Genomic DNA, 16,770 nt, shown 5'->3' on the forward strand with positions numbered 1-16,770 from the left:
TACATAAAGACTATATATACACAGTATCTCACAAAAGTGAGTACACCCCTCACATTTTTTAAAAATATTTGAGTATATCTTTTCATGTGACAACACTGAAGAAATGACACTTTGCTACAATGTAAAGTAGTGAGTGTACAGCTTGTATAACAGTGTACATTTGTTGTCCCCTCAAAATAACTCAACACACAGCCATTCATGTCTAAACCGCTGGCAACACAAGTGAGTACACCCCTAAGTGAAAATGTCCAAATGCCCAAAGTGTCAATATTTTGTTTGGCCACCAGAGGTTGGACAAAGTCATTGTTATGCAAGTCACAAGTAAGTCTCAAGTCTTTGCCCTCGAGTCCGAGTCAAAGATGAGGCAAGTCCCGAGTCGAGTCAAAAGTCAATGCCAACAAGCCTCAAGTCGAGTCCAAAGTCTTACCATTTTAGTTGAGTCATTTCAAGTCCTCTTACCACAGAAAAAATGTATACAAATCATGTGTCTGTAAGATTTGTATTTATTTAAACCTCTTTTTATACAATGACATTAACCAAATACAGGAAAAAACTGAAAATGTTATTGTCACAAATAATGCTTGTATTTCAACAGCATATTGCACTAGAACAATGCCCAGCAGCTTCAGTCCTGTATTGTATTGACCTCATATTGCAAAACAGTTTAACTTTCACATAGACATGGGTCCTTTTAGCATAAACTTTTTTTTAAACATGTCATCAATAAAATCCTCACTCCCCAAAATTATCACTTCTGAAAAACTGGACCAACCTGATAATATAATTGGAATGACTCCATAGAGACTGGTGTGTATGTATGTATGTGTGTGTGAGTGAGTGAGTGAGTGAGTGAGTGAGTGAGTGAGTGAGTGAGTGAGTGAGTGAGTGAGTGAGTGAGTGAGTGAGTGAGTGAGTGAGTGAGTGAGTGAGTGAGTGAGTGAGTGAGTGAGTGAGTGAGTGAGTGAGTGAGTGAGTGAGTGAGTGAGTGAGTGAGTGAGTGAGTGAGGGTGCGCATGCGTGCTGTGGACAGGTGGAGGGAGGCCCCTATACTGCATTGCATTTGCAAAAGATCAAATTGGCCAAAAGTCTGTCAGTCATTTGTGCACGATGGGGACGCAGAATGATGCCACCATGGCTGAAAACCCGCTCCACTGGAGCACTAGAAGCAGGCACTGCCAAGACTCGGATGGCTACTTGAAAGAGTGACGGAAGAGTCTTACTGTTCAGTGCCCAGAACAAAAGGGCATTCTGTCCTTCTGCCATGTCAATGTAGTGACTTAGCTGTAGTGCTGGTGGGGTCCCAACATCCCTTTTCTGCCTCTTGTGGTATGCAGCAAACAGCCCTTCTCCTTCCATGTCCTCATATTCTTCTTTAACAGGCACCGGCACAAGTTGCTCCATCTCTGCAGCATCTTGCAGGATCAATTCTAAAAAAAAAACGTGTCACAACAGCAGAAACAAAAGAGCTCTTATTACCATTACTGATGTTGATGATACTGTGCAAGACTGAACATTGTTATTATTGTTAAAGTCAGATTAATATCACATTAGATCCTAGATCAGATTAAGATCAAATTATTTTAAGTTGCATTGCAAGTCAATAATATTTACCTTTAACTCGTTGTGCCACCTCTGCCTTGATGTCACGGTTGACCAGCACATGGGGCTCAATCCACAGCAGACAAAAGGCTGGATCCAAGGCAGCTGCTTTCAGGTAGACTGTGTCTGAAAAGGGAGCAGTGATCCCTTCTTCAGACTGGGCCATTTTCACATTAATGAAGATCCCAAGAAATCTTTTTTTCAGGGATGCCTGCAGACCTCTGACCAGGCCACTCAGGAAACGAACTTGAGGCTTCAGCTTCTCAAGATGGTGATTGAGGGACAAGACGGATGGAACAACTGCACTGATTGTAATGACTTTCTCTCCCTGTGTCAAATCAGTTGCTTCTCCGAACGTTTTCAAGATGTCCACCAACTCCTTCAGCAGATTCCACTCTCGTGGTGTGAATGACAGTTCTTTATGCCCGGCCTTCTCCAGAACTGCGCAGAGCTTTTGCTGATCACAATGAAGGACTGCTTTCACCTGCCGCAGTGTGGAATTCCACCTCGTGCTCACTGCAGCAGGGATGCCTCTGTGCTCCCCAAATTCACCATCGAAGAGGTCTTTAAACGTTGTGCTTGTCTGGAGCAGGGAGCTAAGTTTTGATAACTTGGAGAGAGAAGGACATGCCGCTTTTGTTTCTTTCAAACCGTCTCCCACAACCAGCTGCAATGTGTGTGCAAAACACTGCAGGCGCGGTTTCTTTGCCATAACAGCATCGACGGTTTGCTGGTCTTCTATGGTTAAGTCATGCCATAGCTCAGGATCATCAAGATTATCTCCAGCATCATCATCTTCCTCCTGTTCGCTGGGGAAGCAGACCGTAAATGCCTTGCGCATGTTAGAAGCATGGTCACTAATGATATAGTCCAATTTAGCTTTGATGTTGTATTCATCACATATTGCCTCAAATTGGTCACAGATGCGTTCGGCTGTGTGAGAGCCTTTGAATCGATTGCAGGCCAAGAGATTAGTCTTTAGCTGTACCCACTCTGCATCTCTCTCCATCCAGTGCACAGTGACACCAAGGAATCCCCTCATCTTTCGATCAGACCAAATGTCCACAGTGACTGAAACATGGTCAGTGTTGCTCAATTGAGTTTTTAACTTTGAACGTCTCTCCTCAGCAAGGCTCTCTGTTTTTGTGGTCAGCGTTCGGCAACAGACTGGGGTATACTTGCTGTCCAGCACAGCCAGAAAGTGACGAAAGCTCTTATTTTCCACAATGGACAGAGGAAAATTGCAATCAATAATCAAGTCAGAAAGTATCGAATTGGAGATGGCCTTCTGCTGTGGGTGGCTCATGCTGTAACGCCCTCCACAAGTGTCCAGGAATTGTGAGATTGAAGGCTGTTGTGATTCTTCTTTGATGCTTTTGTTCATCTGGTATTCTTCATACCTATAACAGAGAAGAATATGAAACAGAGGTCAGAAAATCTCTTATAGCCACACATGTTGTATTTGAAACTACTCTTTACTCATATCAATGTTGTGTTAATATTCATTGTCTATTGTACACTACGGTATACGATAATAAATTTCAGTTTCAGTGTATGCAATATTGAGAATATTTTCACTGCTTCAAAAGTCATAAGAAAGCCCTTTCCCTCAAGAAACTGAAGTCATATGCTTTATAGCAGTGGTTTTCAAAGTGGGGACGGGGACCCCACTTTGCCATGGCAAGTTGGCATGGAAAGTATAGCAAAACAAAATAATTGAATAAATTAAATAACTAAAGTGAACCCAATAAACCAAAAATAAGCTAAACAATATTCCCATTAGTTAAGAACTGCACTATAATAATCTATTGCAGCTCTGAACATTACTACTATAATCGTTATTATTTTATTATATACTGTATATATCCCAGTGGTGCGCTGCCTCTCAGACCAAGACTACGTAGCACTCCATGTCCATGCGCTGCCTGCTGTTTGGGCATGATATGAAAAGGCTAATGGTAGATCTACTGTGACTGTGTTATGGTACTTTAAAACGGACGTTGACATGATGTTGGCGAGGTTTTCCATCTGAGTATGCTACACTCATGTACCTCATATAATCCGGGTTCAAAAATCCCTTTGATACAGACGTTGATACAGTAAATATGCAGCAGCTAGTAAGTTACGGTGCATCCGATAAGGTGCTTAGCATTCGTTCGAAACTTACCTTTCTTTGTGCAACTTCATGTGTCGAACAAAGTTGGACGTTGTGGCAGCTCCGTCTGTAATCTTCGACCCGCATGTTTTGCAAATTGCAACTCGTTTTTTGTCGATTACCTCGTAATTTGTATAGCCAAACGAAATTATCTTCGGTATCATTTTGGCAAATGGCGCTTTGTTGCTTGTTGGGCTTTATTGGTTGTCTTGCAATGTGCCTGCTTAGATTCTGTCGAATCAGAACAACGTGGGACTACAGTGATTGGATGACGTGCAGGCAGCGCGCGCGCTCTCTGCATGCATACAGGTGGTGCACATTTTTTTCACAGTGGCAGATAAACTGAGAGCGGCGCGGCCGTGTAAAAAAACAATTCCCCAGTTTTCATGGGAAGTAGCAAGTCTTCTCGAGTCAAAAGGCGCAAGTCCAAGTGAAGTCACGAGTCATTGATGTTAAAGTCCAAGTCGAGTTGCAAGTCTTTGTACATTTTGTGAGCCGAGTCTGAAGTCATCAAATTGAGTCTGACTCGTCACATGACTCGAGTCCACACCTCTGGTGGCCACCATTATTTTCCAGCACTGCCTTAACCCTCTTGGGCATGGAGTTCACCAGAGCTTCACAGGTTGCCACTGGAGTCCTCTTCCACTCCTCCATGACGACATCACAGAGCTGGTGGATGTTAGAGACCTTGCGCTCCTCCACCTTCTGTTTGAGGATACCCCACAGATGCTGAACAGTGTTTAGGTCTGGAGACATGCTTGGCCAGTCCATCACCTTTACCCTCAGCTTCTTTAGCAAGGCAGTGGTCGTCTTGGAGGTGTGTTTGGGGTCATTATCATGTTGGAATACTGCCCTGCGGCCCAGTCTCTGCTTCAGTATGTCACAGTACATGTTGGCATTCATGGTTTCCTCAATGAACTGTAGCTCCCCAGTGCCGGCAGCACTCATGCAGCCCCAGAACATGACACTCCCACCACCATGCTTGACACACTTGTCTTTGTACTCCTCACCTGGTTACCGCCACACAAGCTTGACACCATCTGAACCAAATAAGTTTATCCTGGTCTCATCAGACCACAAGACATGGTTCCAGTAATCCATGTCCTTAGTCTGCTTGTCTTCAGTAAACTGTTTGCGGGCTTTCTTGTGCATCATCTTTAGAAGAGGCTTCCTTCTGGGACAACAACCATGCAGACAAATTTGATGCAGTGTGCGGCGTATGGTCTGAGCACTGACAGGCTGACCCCCCACCCCTTCAACCTCTGCAGCAATGCGGGCAGCACACATACGTCTATTTCCCAAAGACAACCTCTGGATATGACGCTGAGCACATGCACTCAACTTCTTTGATCAACCATGGCGAGGCCTGTTCTGAGTGGAACCTGTCCTGTTAAACCGCTGTATGGTCTTGGCCACCAGTTTCAGGGTCTTGGCAATCTTCTTATAGCCTAGACCATCTTTTTGAAGAGAAACATATTTTTTTTAGATCCTCAGAGAGTTCTTTTCCATGAGGTGCCATGTTGAACTTCCAGTGACCAGTTTCAGAGCGATATGAGCGAGTGTGAGCCAAAATTAACACACCTGCTCCTCATTCACACCTGAGACCTTGTAACACTAACGAATCACATGACACCAGGGAGGGAAAATGGCTAATTGGGCCCAATTTGGACATTTTCATTTAGGGGTGTACTCACTTTTGTTGCCAGCGGTTTAGAAATGAATGGCTTTGTGTTGAGTTATTTTGAGGGGACAGCAAATTTGCACTCACTACTTTACATTGTAGCAAAGTGTCATTTCTTCAGTGTTGTCACATGAACAGATATACTCAAATATTAACAGAAATGTGAGGGGAGTACTCACCTTTGTGAGATACTGTGTATATATTTATATATATTTATATATATACACTCACCTAAAAGATTATTAGGAACACCATACTAATACTGTGTTTAACCCCCTTTCGCCTTCAGAACTGCCTTAATTCTACGTGGCATTGATTCAACAAGGTTCTGAAAGCATTCCTTAGAAATGTTGGCCCATATTGATAGGATAGCATCTTGCAGTTGATGAAGATTTGTGGGATGCACATCCAGGGCACGAAGCTCCCATTCCACCACATCCCAAAGATGCTCTATTGGGTTGAGATCTGGTGACTGTGGGGGCCATTTCAGTACAGTGAACTCATTGTCATGTTCAAGAAACCAATTTGAAATGATTCAAGCTTTGTGACATGGTGCAGTATCCTGCTGGAAGTAGCCATCAGAGGATGGGTACATGGTGGTCATAAAGGGATGGACATGGTCAGAAACAATGCTCAGGTAGGCCGTGGCATTTAAACCATGCCCAATTGGCACTAAGCACAACATCCCCCACACAACATGGAACAACATCCCCCACACCATTACACCACCACCACCAGCCTGCACAGTGGTAACAAGGCATGATGGATCCATGTTCTCATTCTGTTTACGCCAAATTCTGACTCTATCATCTGAATGTCTCAACAGAAATCGAGACTCATCAGACCAGGCAAAATTTTTCCAGTCTTCAACTGTCCAATTTTGGTGAGCTCGTGCAAATTGTAGCCTATTTTTCCTATTTGTAGTGGAGATGAGTGATACCCGGTGGGGTCTTCTGCTGTTGTAGCCCATCCGCCTCAAGGTTTTGCGTGTTGTGGCTTCACAAATGCTTTGCTGCATACCTCGGTTCTAACGAGCCAGATAACGTTTATGGAATCCATTTTTTCCAGAGTATTTAAAAACATCTGAAATGTGAAATTACCAGTTTTGTATTCATTGTCACTACTGACATCCTGTGACAGAATAATTTAGTCTATATAACCAGAAAGTGTCCTAAACTAAAGTATAAAGAAGCTATTTGGCATTACTCAAAAAAAAAGACTACAGGTCTCAGTCATTCCAGTTTAGCGTGGCATTAGTTCACAGAGGCAGTTTACTGAGGTGTCTGTCATAATGTTCCTGTAGCCTCCCAAACAGCCTCATATTCCCTACACAGTGCACAGACTTTGTGCTCCTGTGAAAATAGGGATAGTGTGTAGTGAATAGGGTGCCTTTTGGGCCTGAGGCCCGGCCTCCACAGCCTTTCCCTTTCATGGGTCTCATCAACAGGATGCTGTGGTTTCCTATTGCAGCCCGGCCCCCATTGTGACATCACGGTTGTGCATTGGCCAGTCAGATGCCAGCAGGGAAGTGAAGAAGGGAGGGGAAAGAGCAGCAGAGAGCACCGCCCACACCAGCCATGACACAATGCCCACACACATGCATATGCTGCAAAAAGAGCCAGCTGCCATTTTACATTACCTATGTAAAAGGCCGAGGTTGACTCGAAAATAGACAGTGCTCAACTTCTGACCAGACATGACGAAATGAACAGAATTCAGTTTTTATTAAAAAAAAAAACTGCGGTCAAGGCATGCTGGTGTGAAATGTGTCCAGTACAGTTTTATTTACACTTGAAACTTTGAAGTTTCAGAAGTCCAGCAATGGACAATATGTAACATTGAATCCATTTCATTTGTAATACCCAGTTGTATCACCATAATGGAAGGTAGTGTGAACAATTAGGGCAATAGTGTGTTGTTTGGGAGGCTCTGAGAGGAGTGCAGAACAGAGTAAGTACATGACACTGTGGCCGCAGCTGTCACGCCTGTTGCACAGCTTGTGGAGTGTTCTGACCTGAGCAGACTTTATATTACATCTACAGGACCTGTTTTATCTGACGCCTTGCCAGTAGTTTGACTAACAACTATTCAGTGCCGATCAATTCAAATGTGTTAATCAACAATATATGGCAGTTCCACAAGCGCTGTTGTGTCTGTCACTGTGACAGCTGAATGTCATGGTGAAAACAGGTTATAACAACATTAGTAATGGTTCAAACCTTATAATTACCCCCTTTTAAACATTTATAAACTTTTCAGTTTGGAGGCAGTGTGTCTGTAAGAACAACTGACTTTAGGACAGAAATGCTTTGTGCCTTTGTTTTGGCTCTTTGGTGAGTATTTCCTGTTTCCAAAATGTGGTTCTGACAACCTAAACAGCCTCAGTAAATGTATAAACATGTTTAGTAAAAGGCCTACGGTCCTTTAAGAGCTGGTCGAATGTGAAGGGGGAGGTGTGTGGGGAGTGGGGTTGAACACCAACCCAACTGTTGCTGACACTTACTGGACATTAGGAAACTAGTTCAGTGGTAGTCAATGGATTATAATGTAGTTTCTCTGTTTTGATTCCTCATTTGAACTACTGTGTGTACTGTATGTGAATCCTTTGTTGATGTTTCTTCAACTAACAGTTTAGTTAAGGGATGACAACTTTCTACTGGATTTTAACTAATAATCAGACCTGCTAAGGTTTAATTTAGTGTTTCTAAAAAGGCTTTGCGACTATCACTCAGATGAGAAGAGGCTTTTTTTTCTTTAGAAAACACTGTCAGTCACGTTTCTTAATCAAACAGAACTATGGAATGCAGTGTGGAGTGGGGTGGGGCTTGACAACAGATCTGCACTTGCATGAAAAATTCTCCAAGAAGCTGAGAATTTCTACTGTGTGTCTGTCTGTCTGCTGTTAAGAAGACAAGAGGTCTGCGTTGAGGTTATAACCAATCAGATCCCAGGCACAGCTGGCTATAGTCACTGTGTAGAACCCAAGTTAAAATGGAACCCTAGTGTCTGTGTAGTTCCCTAGTTAAAATGGAACCCTAGTGTATGTGTAGTACCCTAGTTAAAATGGAACCCTAGTGTATGTATAGTACCCTAGTTAAAATGGAACCCTAGTGTATGTGTAGTACTCTAGTTAAAATGGAACCCTAGTTCATGTGTAGTACCCTAGTTAAAATGGAACCCTAGTGTATGTGTAGTACCCTAGTTAAAATGGAACCCTAGTGTCTGTGTAGTATCCCAGTTAAAATACAACCCTATTCCACTATTTGCAAATGTACTACTTCAAAGGGGTTCTTTAGTTGTCCCCACAGGAGAACCCTTTAAGGTTTCAAGAAGAACCATATGTGGAAAGGATTATATCTGGAAACAAAAGGAGATTTCCTGTATGGAAAGCCAAAGACCCCTTTCAGGTTCTAATGACACATTTTACTATGACCAATAGACATCCATTTGGATGCATTCAGAGATCATGTGACCCATCTGTGGGTTAAGGGGGAGGGGCTGGGCTGCTGCTTAAAAGCAACCCTCCCCCTCCGGCTGACAGACAGAGCTGCCTGTCAAATGGACTGTCTGTCTGCCTGCCTGCCTGTCTGTCTGCATACAAACACACAGACACCTCCGAGTTTAAAGGTCCAGCTCAGGGAAAACCTGTGCATTCCTGTCTTCAGTTGGTAGCCTGACAGCTGCAGATTCTTGGTGTGGTAAATAAATACCATGATTGAAACATGTTCAAGCATCAATACCTTACTTGTTACTGTCAGGACTATACTTGTTATACTTTATAGCACAGTATCCTAGTATACTTGACTAAAAAATCAATTCAGAATGGTATCTTATGAATGGAAGAAAGACTATTCTTTCTTCAATTCTATTCATTGGTGCCAAATTAGGGGCATAGGAGCTGAGGAACATTTAACCCACCTAGTTATCTTAAGATGATAGCAGTCACTGTTAGTTGCCCTGGATAAGAGCGTCTGATGAATTAATAAAATATAAACGTTCCTACTAAGATGTGTCTGTCACTGGCCAGTCCAGCCTGTCGCTGGCAGAGACAGCCTCTCCTATAGTCCAGTTAGTCTTTGTGTTTTCTAGTCAGCTCTACATATCCCCTGCCAGCGGTCCCACTTCCTCTCCCCAACTTTTGAAAACGTCAACGCCTTCTGCTGATCACTGTACTTTTCCACACATGCAAATTTACAGTCTGCTCAGTCTTTCCTCACAAACAACCGTTCCTTCTCTCCCAGCTCTACTCCAAAATACTGCAATAATACTTACTGCCTGTGTGCGCATCAGAATCACCATTTACATGCTTCATGCATTCAAACAGATAAAAAGAACATAGAGAGGATAGAGACCAGGGGCAGGTAGAGAGACCAGGAATAGAGAGAGACCAGGGGTGGATAGGGAGACCAGGAACAGAGAGAGACCAGGAATAGAGAGAGACCAGGGGTGGATAGGGAGACCAGGAACAGAGAGAGAGCAGGGGTGGATAGAGACCAAGAACAGAGAGAGACCAAGAACAGAGAGAGACCAGGGGGTGGATAGAGACCAAGAACAGAGAGAGACCAGGGGGTGGATAGAGACCAAGAACAGAGAGAGACCAGGGGGTGGATAGAGACCAAGAACAGAGAGAGACCAAGAACAGAGAGAGACCAGGGGGTGGATAGAGACCAGGAACAGAGAGAGACCAGGTGTGGATAGAGAGAGACCAGGAACAGAGAGAGACCAGGGGTGGATAGAGACCAAGAACAGAGAGAGACCAGGGGGTGGATAGAGACCAGGAACAGAGAGAGACCAGAGGGTGGATAGAGACCAGGAACAGAGAGAGACCATGGGTGGATAGAGAGAGACCAGGAACAGAGAGAGACCAGGGGTGGATAGAGAGAGACCAGGAACAGAGAGAGACCATGGGTGGATAGAGAGAGACCAGGAACAGAGAGAGACCAGGGGTGGATAGAGAGAGACCAGGAACAGAGAGAGACCAGGGGTGGATAGAGAGAGACCAGGAACAGAGAGAGACCAGGGGTGGATAGAGAGAGACCAGGAACAGAGAGAACGTGAGACGGGAGATGGACTAGTGGGATTCTAAAACCTCTGTTTATATTGTTACTGTGGTGTTGTCTGTAATCTCAAATGGCACCCTAGTCTTCTGTAGGGCACTACTTCTGACCTGGTCTCAAAGGGATCTGGTGCATTACATAGGGAATAGGGGGCCATTTGGGACATGGTGATCTACAATCCTGAAGGCTACTGCATCTATTGTAGTAGCCTAAGGGACTAACTAAGAGAAGGAGTTTGAGAGAGAGCAGAAAGGAGCAGGAGGAGGGAGGGAGCAGGAGGAGGGGGGGAGCAGGAGGAGGGAGAGAGCAGGAGGAGGGAGGGAGGGAGCAGGCCCAGTGGCCTTTGTAGTCTCAATGGGTTACTGCTAGCAGTCTTTAAACCTAAACAGACAGCTACACGTTCCCACACTGCTGTCTGTGTTCACAACTCATTACTACTATCAACTCCTTTTTCAAAGTCTGTATTTTGGTGTCTAATAAACTAACATTACGTGGTGTCTCAAGTGCTGGACTGTGGCTTTGTCCTGCTCCTGAACTGTGGATATGGTCCATGAACAAGATCGTAAATCATTATCAGGTTTTCTGTGTTCACTTTGATTGACCCTCTGTGTTACGATGGTACTGCAGCTCTTCCTGTGGTAGCTCTTTACTGGCTGAAGTAGTCAGCTTTGTTGACCCAACCCCCGATGTCCTTAGGCTGTAGACCAATGTCTCTTCCCTGTCCAGATGCCCCTCCCTCCCACCTTGCTGCTGGCCTAATGTCAATGTAATTACAAGGAGAAGTTAGCCAGCCAGTCATAGTAAAGGTAAAGTTAGCCAGCCAGTCATAGTAAAGGTAAAGTTCGCCAGCCAGTCATAGTAAAGGTAAAGTTAGCCGGCCAGTCATAGTAAAGGTAAAGTTCGCCAGCCAGTCATAGTAAAGGTAAAGTTAGCCAGCCAGTCATAGTAAAGGTAAAGTTAGCCAGCCAGTCATAGTAAAGGTAAAGTTAGCCAGCCAGTCATAGTAAAGGTAAAGTTTGCCAGCGAGTCATAGTAAAGGTAAAGTTTGCCAGCGAGTCATAGTAAAGGTAAAGTTAGCCAGCCAGTCACATTAAAGGTAAATTTAGCTTGCCAGTTGTGTTGTAGGTAAAGTTAGCCAGCCAGTCACAGTAAATGTGAAGTAAGCAAGACAGTCATATTAAAGGTAAAGTTAGCTAGTCAGTCACATTTTAGGTAAAGTTGGACAAGGTAGTTGTATTACAGGTAAATGTTTTATCGCCACACACTGAAGTTGATGCAAGTGAGCCAAGGGTTTTGTGTTGAGTTAGCCAGCTAAAATAAGTTGTTAGTTTCTATCATAATAGTTGGTGTGCTGTACTTACAACAATGCTGTGAAGTGGATCATCAGAAACCAAATAACTAAACATTTCACTCATGGCTTATACTACATAAAGATTCCATGTTCTGTTTACAAGCTACTGGCAGTGCATGATGTCAGTAATTTTAGGTGCAAATTACTATACAGTAGGCCACCTTGGGGAAATTGATTTTGAGCAACTTATGTTGAATGAGAAAACTAAATCTGTTCAAATGAATAAAACATTAAGAAAACGATTGAGCCATTGAACAAGGGAGAGGGAAATTCAGCTCTGGTGTTTTTATTATGGATAGGCAATTCAAGATGGCTGCCTCCCTCTCTCTCTGCCATGAAGAAACCTGTTTTCAATTATGCTGGAATTTGGCACACCAAATACACCATTTGCTGTGGCTTGCAATGTAGAAAGTACGTTCATTAAATTGGTCTGTGAAGAATGAACTACAGGTACAGCCAGGAAAGTTTTGTCACTGTGCTGAATATATTTTAGCTTCATCTTTCAAGACAATCAATTAGGTATGTAAAACATTTGAATTCAGGAGAATCCACTGATCCTAGAACATAAATGAATGAGTAAATCGCCTTTTATATCAGATAGTGATGTAGAAATGAAATACGCTTATGGCCAACAATGAAGAACTGTCCTTGTGACAACATGCATTGTATTTGGGATGCTGTGTGTGTGTCTTACTGGGATTTTGATCTGGCCACAGAGTAGAGTAACAAGCCTACTCTGCTCATGTGCTCCAGCTTTCAGCTTGGTTGGTCATGCAGTGGGACCAGCCTGATATAGTGCACTGCAAAGAGAATAGGGTGCCATTTTGTACTGAAGGTATGATCACAATGAATCTTTCAGTTCACTTGGCTAAACCTTTAAAGTCGGCCCGTCACGTGTGTAACGAAAACATCATGGGCCCTCTCCCCCTCCTTCTACCTCCTCCCCATCCTTCCACCTCCTCCCAGTCTCCCCGTCCTTCCACCTCCTCCGTCCTTTCACCTCCTCCCAGTCCCCCCGTCCTTCCACCTCCTCCGTCCTTTCACCTCCACTCAGTCTCCCCGTCCTTCCACCTCCTCCGTCCTTTCACCTCCACTCAGTCCCCCCGTCCTTCCACCTCCTCCGTCCTTTCACCTCCACTCAGTCTCCCCATCCTTCCACCTCCTCCCAGTCTCCCCGTCTTTCCACCTCCTCTGTCCTTTCACCTCCACCGTCTCCCCGTCCTTCTTCCTCCTCTCCTCTTTACCTCCCCTTGTACCATGTATCCGAGGCTGTCAACTCTACTCCTTCCTACTCTGTCCTTACAACTCTACTCCCTCCTACTCTGTCCCTACAACTCTTCTCCCTCCTACTCTGTCCTTACAACTCTACTCCCTCCTACTCTGTCCCTACAACTCTTCTCCCTCCTACTCTGTCCCTACAACTCTACTCCCTCCTACTCTGTCCCTACAACTCTTCTCCCTCCTACTCTGTCCTTACAACTCTACTCCCTCCTACTCTGTCCTTACAACTCTACTCCCTCCTACTCTGTCCCTACAACTCTACTCCCTCCTACTCTGTCCTTACAACTCTACTCCCTCCTACTCTGTCCTTACAACTCTACTCCCTCCTACTCTGTCCTTGCAACTCTTCTCCCTCCTACTCTGTCCCTACAACTCGTCTCCTAGGCTGTCCTCTACTCTCACTCCTCTTCTGTCCTCCCATTTAATTTCCTTCTCTCCTCCCTCCCTCCCTCCTCACCCTCCCCACTATCCTAACGCTCCAGGCAGACAGACAATGCTCCTTTCAGCTGTCTGTTTACTGAGGCTGGCCCTCTTAGGGTCACTGGGCCTTATATGGAATGCATTTATAAAACCTACAGTAGTAAAGATACACTGTGTCTGTCCATGTGTGCTCCTGCAGTCATTCATCAGGAGGTCGACAATACCTCTAACCTCTGGGACTGGCGTAGGTTGCATTCCTGGCACACCTCGCTCTAAACACAGATTGGACGATAATTAATGGACATATGATAGATGTGTTCATTTCTGCAACATGCCAGAAGGGAGTTTGGTCTTTCATTACCGTGTGGTTCTGACTACCAAACTCTCTCCGATTCCACTTGTCACAGAACTCAAGTATCCTTTGATTGAGAATATGCCAGGGGGGAGAATAATGTTCTATGTCATGTCTAGCTTTGCTTCAACTAATGACTTGCTAAGGTCTCTCTGATACTTTTTTAATTCTAACTAGCTCTATGACAATACTTCGGTCTCTCTTGAGCTATATCTTATTAGACAGAGTTTAAAAATATCCCATCAGCGAGAGATGGCATCCCCCCAAAGGGGATTTCAGCACAGTAGTACACAGAGTCCCACGTACTCAATAGAACCATAGAACAATAACAAAATCTAGTATTTAGTTATAATCATGTGATTTAGTTGAGTTATCCTAGTAATATATTGTGTTCTGATTCTGTTTTAATAATATGTTTCCATGGCTACGCCCACCTCTCCTTTGTTGCTGCATTTAGACTCTAGAACACATTCAAGAACACAAATCCACACTACATTTACATCAGTCAAAAGATAATCCTACAAAAATGTTCTGTTCTAACAAAATGTGAACATCATGCATTTTATACATTCTGCTACTAAAAGAAATGTAAGAAATCAAATTTCTGAATTATACATCCACTGTTGCTTATTTGACTGCACAACAGTGTAAAATACAATAAAATGAAACAGACATACATAAAATAACCAGTTCTTTATTGTTTGAATATTTTTGGATCATGACAATGACAGTCCCAAGCAATAGTGCTTAGATTAGAATAATCTAACGAGCACGAATATCATTGGTTCGTGGCTCTCACTCCTACCCAGTAAACCACTCCCTCAATAAGGCATTGTCAATAACACCATAAACAGTATCGGAAAACAATCATATATTGTAACATTAGTAAATACCTGTTGAACTGAGGTATGTTTTCTCTCCTGATATACACTTAATGTAAACATAGACACAATATACACTACATACCAGGTCCCTTTACAAGTCTATGGGTGGTTCGGTCCCACTGAATGTGTCACAAAAGTCATTAAAGTCTCTCCGCATGAAGTCTTCACTCTGCATCACGTCGTTTTCTGACGGGAAATACTGCATACTGTTACTCTCCTGCGCCTCTTGGTACAAGTCCCCCAAACTGAAGAATGGGAACTGTTGGCACTTGGGCAGTTGTCGGGGGACAAACCGCGCTGCTGGTGTCGGACCGATATCTGGACTGTCGAGGAGAGCGCCCCTGGCGTTCTCCAGCACACCTAGATACGAGTCCATGTCCGTAAAGTCGGTTTCGCAGTCAGACCCACTATCTGTGCCGATGGAATCCGAACGCATATGCATCATCTGGTATTTCTCGTGCATCAGGAACTGGTTGGTGTTCCTCGGTGCCCTCATACCTGGCGCCCTATTGCCCTTGATGTTGACAGGGCGCAGTGACGTCATCAAATGAGGCGGTCTCTGGGGTGGTCGGTTCTGTCTGTAGAACTGGCTAGGGTGTTGAGTGTGATGATGATGATGGTGAAGATGCCCATGCACCCTTCCTCTCTTTCCTCGATACCCCTGCTGCCTTCTCCCATTCTTTGCCCAACTAAGCTTGCTGTTATCCCCTCTCCTCGACTGCTGCCTATCCTTCTGTTGGTCTTTGCAGGCAGGTCTGTCACTGTAGACCCGCCATTGGCACATCACCGTGTCCTTCCCACACATCTCCTCTTCGAAAACCATTAGAAACGCAGCTACGTGCTTCCCTGGTCTTCACATTCTCTTCTCCGCTGCTGTCAGCGGCTTGCCAACAAATAAATGGTAATTCCTCTGTATGGGGTTTCGTATACTTTCGTGGATCACCACTCGGAAACCCCTAAAAGTCTACCTTTTTACAATCTCCTTCGTTTTTTTCTTGACCACTGGCTTTAAAGAGTACATAGCCTGGTGGCGTGCCTCTAGTACAGGCAGCTTGACCTGCTCGCGTCTACAGCTACGCTAACCTGTCACACCCCTTTTATATTTTTCTATTTTCGTTAAATAGTTTTTTTATTTTAGAAATACGACTGCAGACAAAATGATAAAGCTTACAGATGCAAGTGTGTTTTTGCTTAATCTAGGTAGCGATCTAGTAACCCTATTTCCATATACTTTACCGACCTGAAATGACAGTTGCTATGCTCGTTGGATCAGCCTCTGAGGGGTTTATATAAAACTGGAACGTTCCATTGTTGCGCTACAATCGTGGGGGTGTTTGATGTTTCACGAAGTAGAAAACTTTACAATTATCAAAAAAATATACATAATCTGAACACGAGTGATTTGTGTGAATTAATTAATTTAATATGAAAATAGCAAAACATACTTGACATATTTCAAAACTACTAATGTATACGAATTTAAAGAGAAATAATAAAATCCTGATAGACTAGTCCAGTTCTTTTATGACATTAAGTGGGGCATTTTTACATTGTTTTTATTCGCCGTGTTCAGTTACTTTTTAAGTGTGAAGATACTACATGAAAGTGTATTGACACCATTGTATCCAGGTTTAAAGAAGAAGCTGTTAGACTGTTACGTGATTGGTCACAGATACAACCTAGTATTAGAGTAGTTCTGGACCACCCCCCCCCACCCCACCAAAACAAAAGATTGTAAACACATAGCTAAATTGAACATTCACTTGAAACAATATTTGAACAAACATTTAGTTTGCAATAACAACTAAGTCGTGACTTGGGAAAATGACCCAAATTGAGTATTACGTTTATAGTTGCAGTAAAAGTTAGTTTAGTATAGTTTATTTTTTGTCATATTCCAAGCAGGTTTGTAACAGAACGAGTATAAAAACATTTACATTATAATTAAAACATTAACATCAATATATAGGTTGCCCTCTCACCGACCGGA

The 16,770-nt window shown here is 43.6% G+C and overlaps 1 protein-coding gene across 1 annotated transcript; it reads right to left on the reverse strand.

Annotated features, from left to right (window-relative positions):
• Positions 1-14,570: 14,570 nt before the first annotated feature.
• Positions 14,571-16,050, reverse strand: wu:fb55g09. Its single transcript, XM_010874907.5, has one exon. It carries the CDS (start codon positions 15,601-15,603, stop codon positions 14,872-14,874), a length of 732 nt encoding a protein of 243 aa, XP_010873209.1. The 5' UTR covers positions 15,604-16,050; the 3' UTR covers positions 14,571-14,871.
• Between the last annotated feature and the right edge of the window lie 720 nt (positions 16,051-16,770).

This window comes from Esox lucius, chromosome 2 (genome assembly GCF_011004845.1).
Source record: "Esox lucius isolate fEsoLuc1 chromosome 2, fEsoLuc1.pri, whole genome shotgun sequence".
NCBI classification, from domain to species: domain Eukaryota; kingdom Metazoa; phylum Chordata; class Actinopteri; order Esociformes; family Esocidae; genus Esox; species Esox lucius.

Coding starts and splice junctions, on each gene's coding strand:
- wu:fb55g09 (XM_010874907.5), bottom strand. CDS start 15,603: ATGGTTTTCGAAGAGGAGATGTGTGGGAAGGACACGGTGATGTGCCAA.